Raw genomic sequence first — 13,909 nt, 5'->3', positions numbered from 1 at the left:
GGCGCTCCCAGTCCCAACTGATCTGAACTGGACTGGGGACTATCTTCTTCTCGGCACACGAGACCTAAAACACGTACAATTCATACCTACATACGCCGTAGCTAGTAAGTATGTAGCGTGTGCGACTTGGACGTTGCGCCGCGCCGCTGACTGGGCGAAGTTATTAGTGTCGCGACTCTTGCACTTGGCATTCAGTCGTATTCAGCTCGATCCCGAGGAAGGTTCGCGTCGTGAAAGTCAATCAAATCAAAAAAACATAACAAACGATACGCATAGAGATAGGGAGATTGAGTGTCCAACATGGAAATGAAATCTATCCACAAGAAGCGGGCCTCGACGGACCTGTCGGCGGCCGCCACCGCCGCGAATGGTGATGACCATCTGAGAAAAAATGGTTGTGAAAGCGGAGAGTGTGTCCCGGAGACTCTGAAACCGGGCTCGAAGATTCGCCCCGTCGTCACCGAGGAGGACGTCCGGAAGCTGGCCGAACGGTTGTACGGTATCATCGTGCTGGAGATGGGCGAGATGGATTCGTACGATGATAAGAACTTTCTGATTCAGGCCGATACGTAAGTTTACTGGTTTTTGGGTGGATTCGTTTGCGGGATCGGCTCGGCTAACTACCTGTACTAGACCTGTGCACTAGCAGGTAAAAAGTGACAACATTTTTCTCTGCAGGCCACGTGATGTGAGTGAGCGAAAGTATGTGTGTTGTTGGTGTTGGGACATCCAACGCCGTTCGAAGATTCCAGTACAGAACGAAGCGATTGCACTTGCTTCTACCTCTCCTCCGGGTGATATTTTTGTGTTATCTATGCGGCGCAACGGCGGCGTGTGGCTCTCGCGTTAAAATTAGGGCCGTGAGTAAGTGCAATTTCGTGATAGCCGGCTGACAGGCTGGAGTGTGTCAATTTGTTAAATTGATGTTTATTGGGTTATTTTTCGTAATTAAATTCGGTTCTGGCGAAGGTTGTTTTACATTTGTGAGTGACAGATTTTCATTGATTTGAATATGGATGACCTTGAATGGACTGTAGATTAAGTTGTTTGGAGTATACACTGGAAGTATAATTTGGTTTATACAATCAACTATCCATATCTCGATGTTCTATATCTATGACCACTTTTTTCTATATATTTCGATGTTTTCTCGGTCCCTTCAAACGGTCTAGTAGGCTAATCTAAATCTATACCTCAATATCTCCATATCTTGATGGTCCTTCCTAGGGTCTAGAATAAAAAAGGAGCGAACTGGCAGGTTTTGAGCAAAATGAACTGTCAAAGCCAGAGCCAATCGAGCTGCGCCTAATTGCATTAGCAGTGTTGCTAGAAATCACCTAGACATAGGCTGCCATGGCAGTTTGTTTTAAATCCGCTCTTCTCTTATACTAGACCCTCTCTAGTCCCTCCAATATCGAGATATGGAGAGTTGACTGTGTAACGAAATACACGCAAGTCTATTTTTACACGGTTTTTTCTGAGTCGCAATTTACACGGTACATTTTTAACGATTTATCGATAGCTTTACATCCTAGCGACTCGATTCGAAATACATTATCCGTTTCAAGCCGAAGGTAATCGAATGGCATACTTAAAAAAAAATCACAATTTTTTATGTAAATACAGAAATTTCCAAAATATGTCTATTTGGACCACAAAATTCTACACTCAAAAAAATTCTCACATAAATTTCACTGGAAAAAACACGTAACCTTCAGATATTATAAATCATATGATAAGTACATGACGTTAATAAAATTTATTACAAATCATATTAAAAGCATTGTGATAAGCTTTGAAACTTAGATGAAATATATAAATTCAAGTGAATTTCATGTAAGATAATTTCACTTAGATTCTACATGAATTTATAGTGTGAAAATTTACGAGTGGTGATGGCACAATCAAAACGTAACATGGCGTCTGAACGGTGCATTGCTGGATTTACAAATAACATTGAATTTATTCAATTTTCTGATAAGTATGATGTTTTATTTTTGTCATGATACATCATTTATTTATGGTATGTTTTTAGAACGAGGAATCGATGGACGAGGAATGATCTCACCCGAAAGATTGGCAGAAGAAGTTCAGCTGGCCGGAGGCTGCTGGAACACATAAGACATATATGATCAGCTTTCTAAACAATACAATTTTCATTATTTCGAAAAATAATTTTAAAATCCTAACAATGGATGATGCTACGAAGAAATTTACTGAAATTAAAGTGAGAACATAATAAAATTTACTTAGAAAGTACCATAAAATCTATGTAGCTTTCTAGTGGATTGGGCAAAGATCTTTTCACTGTGAGTAATTTTCACTTAGATGTTACATGAAAATAAAGTGAAATTTACTTCCAAAGCCTATACTAGCTATTAGAGTTGTATGTGGATTGAAATCAGAACTTTCAAACCGATCTACATATGAAAAACTTAAAATTTACGCAAAGAACTAGATGGAAACAATCTATGTATGTTTTCATGTAACATCTAAGTGAAAAATTGTCTGAGTGTATCATTACGAATGGCATCAAATTAAATGTTTTTTTTTTTAGCATGGGAAAATCAAAATCTTGTTTGGTTTTTTTTACATGGTTATTATAACACGGTACATATCCCCCGTGTAAAAAATACCTGAATGTAGTCCGTTATAGCCACGAATTCATACGTTGTTTTAAGCAACGAAATAAATTCGCACTTTGCATGAAACTAGTTTCGTTTCGTATAACTAGCTACTTAAAATAAATACGGATTACTCATGTCAATAAACCAACTATTGAAAATACTACAAAACAGACGACATTCATACATTATACGTTAGGTCTGGCGAAGACACATCGTAGTCACAATATCAGCTTCAATCGACTGAATAGGTGCGACGAAGAGACTGCTGGCTCAGTCGGCGTGCACAAACAAAAATGTGCAATCGCTTGTCTCTCGTTCTCCTGTCGCTCCATTGGTCTTTCTTTCAAGCTTCGGTGAAACGGACGAGCGAAAGAGCGCTCGATTTTGCTAGTTTCGTTTTTCATGAAACACATCAACCGAGGTGCCAATGACGTATATGACGGAAAATGAAAACATATTTTTAAAGCATTTTTCACGTGAAAACACTTGAAGATTACTCGTAATATGTATAATTTATTTCCCATCCACATATTTATCTAAGAAAAAAAATAATTTCGTTTCTCGCGTGACCACCACAGAAAAAAAGTAAGAGGTTGTATCCAAGGCACGACCATGGATTTGACGTAGAATTACGAAATGTAGTTGGATTGGAATTCAGTTAAGAACAATTCTGTGGAATTCACACCGGAAATGGTATTCTGAAATTAAGTCTGTGTTAGGGAAAACACATCAATCATAGAATCTGAGCATACCGGACGGTACCTACTTTTATGCTTTTTGATGCAAATTTTAAGAACATTCGGGAAGATTTTTATTGCATCAAAAAGGCTATAGATGATGATTTTAATTATCATAGCAACAGTTGCACATTCGTGCAAATTTTCAATAGTGACATTTTGAAAAATGATAAAGTCTTAATTTTAAAAGATTTGTAGAAAAATTTTCTATCGATTGGAGTATTAAGAATCAAAATCCATCATCTCTGGATCAAAAGCAGATCACTTTCATGCCACAACCGACCTTGTGGTTTTGAAATTAGTTGCGTTAAAAATAAATGGTTTGTTAGATTTAAACTTATTGGAACTGACATCCGATTGCTGACATTGACAAGTCTCGCGTCACTTTGCCAATAGACCAATCTACCTTGATCGATTATCTTCATCGACTATCTCTTTCGTTATAACTCGTCCTGAAAAGGACCGTTTTGTCGTGATGGTTGACTAATGCTGAGCTATCATGTTGTTGTTTGGAACAATGACGCGCTTGGCAGAGATGGCCCACAGTGGCTCACGACGAGCAACTGAAATCCGATCAGTAGCGATGATGACCACTGGACACCACCCCTCACCACACGTGCAGTGAAATCTAAGTGAATTAGATTTTTAAATTTGTGATAGGGAAAGCGCTTTTCGCAGCCCATCGGTGATAATTTTCATTATTATAGCAACAGTTGCACATTCGTGCAATTTTCAATAGTGACCTTTGGATAATTGATAAAGTATTCATTTCAGTAGATTCGTAGATGACATTCCAATCGATTGGCATGTTTAGAATTAATATTCACCCGCTATTGACAGAGTTATAAAAGGGTCAAAACCTGATCAATTTTCGTAACGCGGTCAATTTTGGTTTTTTGAAATTGCACCCCCAATATGTTGCCGAAAGACGTAATCCTACGTCAAAAAATAATCATCCTCACCTACAAACAGATTGCCGAACGAGTGTTAATTATTCCAAGGTAGACTCGGAACTGAAAGCCGTAGAAGGAATGAAGGATAAACTGAAAGGCAGCCGAACAATTTTCTCTATCGAGGAAGAACCAGTTTCTGTATGGTTAAAGATAAATGTGTTAACGCTATAATGTGATATGAGAGGCTCGGTGGCCTTAGAGCAACCGTTTTTGCTTACTGAGCAGAACATCATGAGTCTAATCTCAAGCACATCAACATTCAAGATTCGTCAATGGTCAATGGTGGGTTCAATCCCAAGCACCTTTGCGTTATACGATCGTTAGGACATCAATTCAGCTTATCGTTTACCAAAACGAATCCTGCTGCTAACCCAACCCTCTTACCCACATCCCTGTGATTCCTCGTGGAAGTGCAGAGGACTCCTCGGCTTCCATCAAAGCGAGTGTCACGTCAAAAAATTCCTACCCATTCCTTTCTTGACCTGCGTTCAGGCGCGGCTGGCGCTGGTATTGCCTAATTCGAGATCACTTGTTTTTACACATTGAGGATGATTGCTAGTTCCAAGCATCGTCTATTGGTTCTCTGTGTAATTACAGCTGGTCCGGCAATAACAGAGTAGCAACCGTGGGCGGTCAATCATGCTTATGCTCATGCTAATGATAAATGATATGTGGCATCACTGTGGAGAACCCGATTGAATGTGTAAAAACCGAACTTTAAAGCTGGGTTTAGACAGGGCAAGTCAATTGATCAAGTCAGTTGAATTCAACTGACTTGAACGCGAAATGAACGTGTAAACTATGCCATTCAACTGACTTGATCAACTCACTTGAATTGAAAAAAGTTCAACCAGGCTCAACTTTTCAAGCCAATTGAATTCAACTGAGTTGATCATTTGACTTGCCTAGTCTAAACCCAGCTTAAGGAGGAACATCTTGTGTCGGCTGCTGCCAAGCTTCCAGCTGAATATAATCGAAGCCGTAGGGGTAGAAGTTTCTACTTCTCTCTGCTTCATCATCAAACAAGTCAACTTCAGGGACCGGTAGCAGACCTGCGACGAGATATTGTCAAGCTAAAACATCAAGCTTGGGGTGCAATCAATATGACACCATCCTGTACAATGACCTGTATGAAAGTACAACATGTTGAGTCCGGACACTTCCACCCGGCTGAGTAGGTCCGGTGCGTTTAAACAAAATCATCTGAGCCAGGATGGTGGATCTCAGAAATAACGATTGATTGTGAAAATGGCAAATATTTCAAAAAATAAACCGAGGCCCATCCCTCTCCTTTCCCCTCTTAATCAGAATTTGGATCCATCCTTACTCATAGCCCCAGTTGAGAAGCCCAATGCTCTTGGCCAACATTTTGTGAATTCACATTACCTTGGCCAAGCTACGGTGAGTTTTCAATAAGTGTTTACTGCTTGGCTATATCCCTGCATGCTGGAAGTTAGCCAAAGTCAGTCCAAGCCTGGTAAAGACCCTACCATTGCCAAAAGCTATCGCCCCATCAGCCTGTTGTCCTCCATCTCGAAGCTATTCGGAAAGTTGATACTCAGCCGTCTGCTGGTGTTTTCAAAAGATAATACCTAATATCTTTCTTAAACCATCCACCAACTCGCACGGATTACTAACACCATCAAGCAAAACAAGTCCGTTTCCAAGACATCTGCCATGGCATTGTTGGATGTTGAGAAGGCGTTCAACAATGTCTGGCATGATGGTCTCGTGTACAAGTTGCATCGATACAACTTCCGGATATTCCTTGTTAAGATGATCAAAAACTACTTTTCGAACAGATATTTCCAGGTCTTCTTGAACAGCTCACCTTCTAATACGTTCAACGTTGATGCTGGGGTTCCCCAGGGTAGCTTCCTTGGTCCTAGTCTCTTCAACATCTTCTCGTCAGATGTTTCTTCTCTTCTGTTTGGTGGTATTTTGTCAAGGTTTGCGGATGACACCGAGGGGGGCGACACATCTAAATCTCAAGTTTAGATGCTCAACAAATCTCACACTAGCGAATCAATCTTCGAAAAATCTTATTTCATTTGGCACATCTACTTGCATCGTGCATCATCTTTTTGCAGGAAATCTTCAAAATCGTCATCAATCTTTTTTCTGTCTACTCAGCGTGCGCGCAGCTAGCCACAGCAAAACATAATCTTTTCTGCATCGTAGATAGAGTCGTCCCCCTCGGATGACACTGCCATCATCTATAAGGGTCGAGGGTTCCGTGCTCTGACGAGAAAACTCCAATCAGGCCTGGATGTTCTGTCCGACTATTTCAAAAGCTGGAAGATTTGTATCAATAGAGGTAAAACACAGACCATACTATTTCCGCACTTCAAATCCCCTCGGCTTGTGCCGCTTGGTAACTTGAAAGTCCATTCATGGTCGAGTGAAGTCGTCTACCTTACTATCACCCTTGATAGTAAGTTGCTGTTCCGTTCCCATGAGGACAAAACATCCACCAACTGCAACATCTTGATTAGGTCGCTCTACCCACTTACAAGCTTGTAAATTATCCTTCCCGCCATTTAGTACACTTTTTTTTCACAGCCGGACTGCCGACTGCTGGAATCACGATTTAGAATCATTTGTTTGTATATTTTGATTTGTTACCGCGCTCGTATTTAACAAACAAACTTTCTACCTAAACAATGCTTGTTGATGCATATATTATGTCACGCTCTAAGGGGGTAGGGGGGGTCTAAGATTTTTTGACAAGCAATGCATTAGGTATAGGAAAAACGTCACAGTAGGGGGGAGGGGGAGGGGGTAATTTTTTGTTCGATTTAGCGTGACATAATTAATGCAAGGGCCCTTTCAATTAACTCTGAAGTCTGATTCACTTCCAGCCAAATCAAGTGTAACTATTCAAATCGACGTATCTGCTTTTGTAAACAATCATTTCAATCGACGATTTGTCTTAACTGCTAGCTCACTCCCGCAATCAAATACCATCATCAGGCAGGGGAATCTTTCCCCTACTAGCTGGTGTTGTTAGTTAGTGATTGAGCTAGCAGTTGCCACAAATCGTCGATTGAAGTGATTGTTTACTAAATCACACCCCTGCACAGTGGCCAAAAATTGACAAACCCGCGACTAAATTGAATATCTCGGCTGCCAAACGGTTTCAGTCAACATATTATACATATTCTCAAAGGTAAAGCTCTGCTGAATCGATTGGTGGTAGTCTCACTGGCCGGAGATTTTTGTGTATTTAGATAGAGGGCCAGGATCAACCCAAGTTCCCGGTAAAGTAGGAAATGCCACTATTTATCGACATAATTTTGCACTTTACCTAACGTATATTACTGGAAATAGTACAAAGTGTATATGGTGTAAAGACACCATATATGCCCTCAGGAAAACTCTACTGGCCTAAAGGAGGATCCGGAACGACCGATAAAGTGGCTACATTATAAAAATATCCTAGAACCTTGTGATTTTTTCTATGTTGTTTAGAATCAACAGATCAAAGCGTATTTAATATAGAAATTCGCTTTGATCTCATGATTCTGAACAAACATAGAAAAAATCGCAAAGTTCTAGGACAATTTTTATAATATGGCCACTTTATCGGTCAATCCAGATTATCCGGAGAACCAGAATATGGCCACTTTATTCCAAAATATTTATTCCAAGTTATATGCCGGAAACTCGAGCTGATCCTGGCCCTCTACACGAAATGAAAATCAATTATTTTATTCATGGGTTTCACTTATACATTTCTGACAAAACATTACCCTTATACATTGCATAAGACAAACCACATAGGTCCTATAAGAATGCATAAAAGGTATGTGTGACCGCTTATTCATTTCATTTGACACATGATCTTCATTAACTTTTTGCAAGGCGTCTGCTTATTAGTTGACTTATACATTTTATGAATAATCAGGAATAGAAATTTGACAAAAGGTATAAGGAGATTTCTATCCGTGTATCTCGGTACGCAAAAGAGACCACCAATCGATTCAGCAGAGTTTTTCCTTTGAGAATATGTATAACATGTTGACTGAAATCGTTTGACAACCGAGATATTCAATTTAGTCGCGGTTTTTTTTTTCAAATTTTGCCTGGTACACATAGATAACGCGTGTGGACGTTAAAAGTGTTGAACGGACCCTAAGCAGGGCGGGATGTGCAGTCAAATCGGCCTACTGAAAATCCATCAATGAGATATAAATGTGTAAGACTCATTGCGTTTGTCATCTCTTTCGTTCTCCCGCTGTTTAAACGGTTGAAGGAGTGTGACGTCAAACTCCGTCATCCATTTAATCAGCCGGAGAACGAAAGCGACGATAAATTTACTGAGCCGCACCTGTTTACGCTCATTGATGTTCCATATGTGAATTTGGTTCCAAATATCAACAAACCATCGTTGCTGACGGCTTTGTTGTCGTTTGGAAGCAGTTATGCGAGGTAGGCGACGATTGTTCGTATTTGGCAGTCACCTACCACCCTCCCCTCCCCAGATGTGTACTACGTGCGTTACTTAATTGTACCTGTCATGACAGTGTGGAGTAACGATATGTGAATTGAAAATAAATTCTGGATCAACAATAGAAAAGGGCCCATCAGCATTTGTAAACAAAGTGTTTCAAAGCCCTTTCCTCACAAAGTGAAAGCCGCCCACGCAAGCCAACACCATCATCGGATAGAGGAAAGTTTCCCCTACACAATGAAGGTGTTGCGCGACCGGCCTTCGCTTTGTGAGGAAAGGGCTTTAGAACGGTTTGTTTATAAATGCTGATGGGCCCTTTTCTAATGTTAATCCTGAATTGCATTGTTGAGTTGCTTCTCGGTTGTAGAACTTTTTTGCTGTACTTTTGAAATTTTATAGAATTTCAGCTAGTGGGAGTTACGGCTTTACATAATATCGTCACAGAAGGGGTACACGGCCAATGAGAATAACTCAAAGAGAGAGTCACTTCTGCTCAGTTGTATGGAGAAATGTCTAAAAACTGCAGGAACTCAGCGCTGACTAACTGCATAAATTTCTCATACAACAGAGTAGAAGTGACTCTCTCTCTGAGTTATTCTAATTGGCCATGTAGATGATGATGATGGTCCTACACACTTAGTAAATTTATTATGTAAATTTAGGTGCTCTGAGAGTGACATATACGAGCGTCAATTTTGACATAAATTTGAGTTATAATGGACGCAAAATATAGCCCAATCGTACTTTTCGTCAAGCAACGAATTTTTCAGTCTCGGAGCACCTAATATTACATGACATGTTTGTTTACGTCTCATCTTTTATGTCAAAGACGGATTCATCCCAGCCGAGGTCGGTGGGATTTTTCTGAGGCATAAAAATCTCTGGTCACGTCTTCCTTCGGAAGAGAAGTAAAGCCGTTGGTCCCGGCCCATGTATGTTGAATGCGTGCGATCAGGGTTACTTCCACTCACTCGCTATAAAAAAATGTTTTTCAGAATTATGAAATCATGAGATAGTGATAATTAGTAATTGTAAGTCACAAGATGAGGACGTGAAGCATGTGTTTGACACATAAAATATGTCAATATTGCTTTCAGTGCTTCACAATCAGCAATTTTACGACTCGTGAGTGCTCACTCTGAGTGAACGCTCATGAATCATAAGATCGCTTATTGTGACGCTCTGAAAACAAAATTGCCAGGTTTTATGAGTCAAACACATACTTTAAACAATCTTCTTGTTACTTACAAGTACAGCATATCATTATATCATCTAATGATTGCAAAATTCCGAAAAATTTGTTTTTATAGCAAGTGAGTGGAAGCAAACCTGGGTGCGATATCCCACGCAGGTGTGGAAGCTGCCTTCCTGCACCTTCACATTTGATTGCCGTCAATGGATGGCAATCGATGTTCGTCGGTGATTGGCACTAGATTGCAGAACAGAGACCGTCTTTAAATAAAGGAATGAAGAAGAAGAAGAAGAAGAAGAAGAAGAAAAAGAAGAAGAAGAAGAATAAGAAGAAGAAGAAGGACGGATTCCGTCACGTGTAAAATGAGTTATTTCTAAGTGTGTACCTCTTACTCCTACAAAGGTCTGACTTGGACGATTTGCATCAATACTGACGAAAACGAAGAACGTTCTTCTAGGATCTTTGCCTGTTAAAGTCAAATACTGAAAGTAACTTTGATAAAGAAATTATACATCAGACTGATAAGAATGGGAAGATATTCATTATTAATGGGAAGCTGCGCGGCTGTCCTACTTTTGAAACACTGAGTTGTATGGGCATGAGTTAATCCACAGTAAGGATTAATCATTGTTTGTCTAGCGAGCGTTTGCTGCATTGTGTTTACTGAGCATCAATCTGATCAACATTCAAAGTCTTGTTTCACTGGAATGTAAAAACAGAATTTTGTTCTAACTACACGGCGAATGAGAACGACCCAAATTTGAGTTTAGTTCACTCATAATCGCCGAAAGTGTAGGAAAACCTCAAAAATCTGCCGGAAAATAAGGAAATTGACAAAATTTTCATTCAGTCTAGGAGTAGTACCAACAGACTGAGTGAATCCAACCTTTACTTTTCTCATAATCGGGATTTTTGCTGGAAAAACCTGAGAAAACATGAGGCAAATTTACTCAGTGCTGAGTTCCTGTACTTTATGTGATTTATGAGTTAATTAAACTCAAATTTGGGTCGTTCTCCTTCGCCGTGTAGAAATCATAACGGAATTTTCCAGTAGAATGATGATTGATACAAAACATAACATACAGGTAGGAGGAAGCTATTCAAAGAACGTTTCATCACGTTTACCAAATGTTCATTTAAATCTAAGCATTATATTGGATTTACCTGCTAAAGTTCGAGGTTTTTTTTAAAAATCGGCTTGTGCATGATTCAGTACCTACGATGGAAAGTTACGGCGCTTTACCATTGTTATTATCCTATCTTCACTATCATCTGTGCATCCAAGCATGCTGAAACTGCGCTACAAATTGAATCATTACTGCAATCAGGTCCCCGTCCAGTTAATACAAAGTAGGTACGGGCTGAAATTGCTTGATAGTGTCAATTTCACCGAGTTAACATTCTTGACGACCCGAACATAGATCGGAATTATCTTAACTGGATCCTCGTCTTGCTGACACCGTTCCAGCGTGATTCACCTTTTCAATCACGTTCAAGAAGTTTTTTTTCGTCTATCGATGTAACCTTGATTCATCTCGCCGTCGCCGTCGATTAGATAGCCGGTGGCTACAGGTACCACCTATCTGCTCTGTTTACTATTTACCCGCGATTACATGGTTTCTGAAACGTTCTCACCTGTTTACGAGCAATCCCACTCGTTTCGATGACTGTGTTGATGTTAATGTTGACCTACTAAACCTTGAGGCATTTAGTTTCATTGTTGTTGATTGTAGCGGGGAGAGGGGTCATGTGATGCATGGAATTATTCGGTTATCACGTGCTGCTGTTTACTGAAACATATCTAGTGGGATTTATGACATCAGTTTCAAAATATTGTTGACAAGGTTTTCATTAATCCGTTTAGCTTCACCTATCATGCGGTTTTACGGCAAGCTATTTTTGTGTTGGTCGTTTGGAGGCATGCTCCAAATTGATGCAAATCAGCGTTAATTGCACCGCAAAAGAGATGCAAATGAACACATATAATGCATTACTCTACCCTCTATATCTCGTTTTTTTTTCAGCTTGATCAAAAACCCCATTTTGAAGACGGTGAGCTCCAACGGATACGTTCTGAAGATTGCCAACTCGCTGGACTCACAGAATGAGGCATTTTTCGAAGGTCAAGCGGAAATTATGCTGCTACTGCAGGCCCATCACATCACATGTCCGACACCGATTGAGAATATCTTCGGAAAGTACCACTCAGTGGAGAAGCTCGGTGATGGCAAACATGTCGTCCGGTTGCTGGAATATGTCCCTGGAAAGGTGTTCCATGGCATTCCGCATCCAGACCGGCTCTTCTACGATGCCGGTACGTTCATCGGTAGGATTGATTCGGCTTTGAAGGTACGAACATCATTACGGAATGGTTGCTACGGAATGATATTTCAATCTCAAACTATTTTCAGAGCATCACCCATGAAGGTATTCTGAAGCGCCAGTCCATATGGATGCTGGACAATGTTCCGCAGTTGAAGGATTTCCTATACGTCATCAAAGATGAACATCACAAGGACATCATTGAGCAGGTTTTGGAGGCTTTCGATAAAAGGATCGTACCGAAGCTGGATGAATTCGAACATGGCGTAATCTACGGTGACTTCAACGAGCACAACATCATCGTAAGCCGAAAAGAGGATCATCCCAAAGAGTACGATATTGCCGGAATAATCGACTTTGGAGATTCCTGCTACTCGCTGTATGTGTTTGAGCTGGCAATCGCTATGACCTACTTGATGCTGGAAGCTAACGATCTGGATACGGGTGGTTTGGTCATGGCCGGGTACAGCATGCTAAGGGTGATCCCACCGCATGAGAAGGAAGTGCTGAGGGTAGCAATTGCGGCCCGTCTGTGTCAGAGTTTGGTACTGGGATTGTACACTTCCACGGTGGACGCGAAAAATCAGTACATTCTGTCGACCCAGGCTCGTGGTTGGAAGCTACTGGAGGCTTTGTGGAGCGAGAAGGACAAAGACATACTGGAACGGTGGGAGAAGGTGGCCGAGCAGTATCTGACTCGAAGCGAACAATGATTTGTTAATGTTTTTACGCACAGCAATAACAAGTGCCCTTATGGACGAAGCAATTGAAACTGCAATAAGTTAGTAGTAGTGTGGCAGATTGAAACGAAATCAATTATTATAGACTAGTATTTAGCGTTAGAATGCATTAGCTTTACTGATATTTTTATGTATGTTTAAATTTCATTCCGACTTGCAGTGTAGGGTTTTACCGTTTGTATAAGCAAGTAACATATCAATAAAGCTCGATTTGTTTAGCCAAAGAACAAGGAAGTTGAGTTATTCTTTATAGCTCGATTCGATTGATCAAGTTCATCCGCCATTTAAGAACAATGCACATTAGATTTTTTATCCATCAAGGATAATGTCTCTCAGAGCTTATTTGCAGTAAAGCATATGTAAGGGCTGTATTACGGTAGACTCGATTATGCATTCAAGTGGAACTTGTGAAAATGTTGGTTGATTCAGAAGCTGGTATGGCACCATTTATGTTTCGTTTTAAAAAGGTCACCAATAACTATAGTAAAGCGCCGGCGCCGGTGGTGTAGTGGTAAGCGTGACTGCTTTCTCACCCCAATGGGTCTGGGTTCAATCCCAGCCGAGGTCGGTGTGATTTTTCTGAGGCATAAAAATCTCTTGTCACGTCTTCCTTCGGAAGGGAAGTAAAGCCGTTGGTCCCGGCCCATGTGTGTTGTTGTGAATGGGTGCGATATCCTACGCAGGTGTGAAAGCTGCCTTCCTGCACATTAGATTGCCGTCAATGGATGGCAATCGATGTCCGTCGGTGATTGGCACTAGATTGCGGAACAGAGACCGACGTTAAATAAAGGAAAGAAAAGAACTACAGTAAAGTAAAGTAATGTAAAGTAAAGTAAATATAATTTTAATTTAAATGAAATTCAAAGATTCTGTGAACCATCAATT

General features: G+C 40.4%; 1 protein-coding gene across 1 annotated transcript; it reads left to right on the top strand.

Moving 5' to 3' along the window:
- Positions 1-285: 285 nt before the first annotated feature.
- On the top strand, positions 286-13,065 carry LOC135717480 (hydroxylysine kinase). Its single transcript, XM_065239585.1, has 3 exons — positions 286-569; positions 11,987-12,311; positions 12,374-13,065. Exons 1-3 carry the CDS (start codon positions 301-303, stop codon positions 12,995-12,997), a joined length of 1,218 nt encoding a protein of 405 aa, XP_065095657.1. The 5' UTR covers positions 286-300; the 3' UTR covers positions 12,998-13,065.
- Positions 13,066-13,909: the final 844 nt, after the last annotated feature.

This window comes from Ochlerotatus camptorhynchus, unplaced genomic scaffold (assembly GCF_037179485.1).
Source record: "Ochlerotatus camptorhynchus isolate MF236.1 unplaced genomic scaffold, CSIRO-AGI_Acam_v1.1 ptg000056l, whole genome shotgun sequence".
In the NCBI taxonomy this organism is placed as follows: Eukaryota; Metazoa; Arthropoda; class Insecta; order Diptera; family Culicidae; genus Ochlerotatus; species Ochlerotatus camptorhynchus.
The sequence above is the reverse complement of the archived record's forward strand: the minus strand, read 5'-3'. Positions and strand labels throughout refer to the sequence as shown.

Coding starts and splice junctions, on each gene's coding strand:
- LOC135717480 (XM_065239585.1), top strand. CDS start 301: ATGGAAATGAAATCTATCCACAAGAAGCGGGCCTCGACGGACCTGTCG. Junction 570..11,986: donor TTTCTGATTCAGGCCGATAC/GTAAGTTTACTG, acceptor TTTTTTTTTCAG/CTTGATCAAAAACCCCATTT. Junction 12,312..12,373: donor GGATTGATTCGGCTTTGAAG/GTACGAACATCA, acceptor AACTATTTTCAG/AGCATCACCCATGAAGGTAT.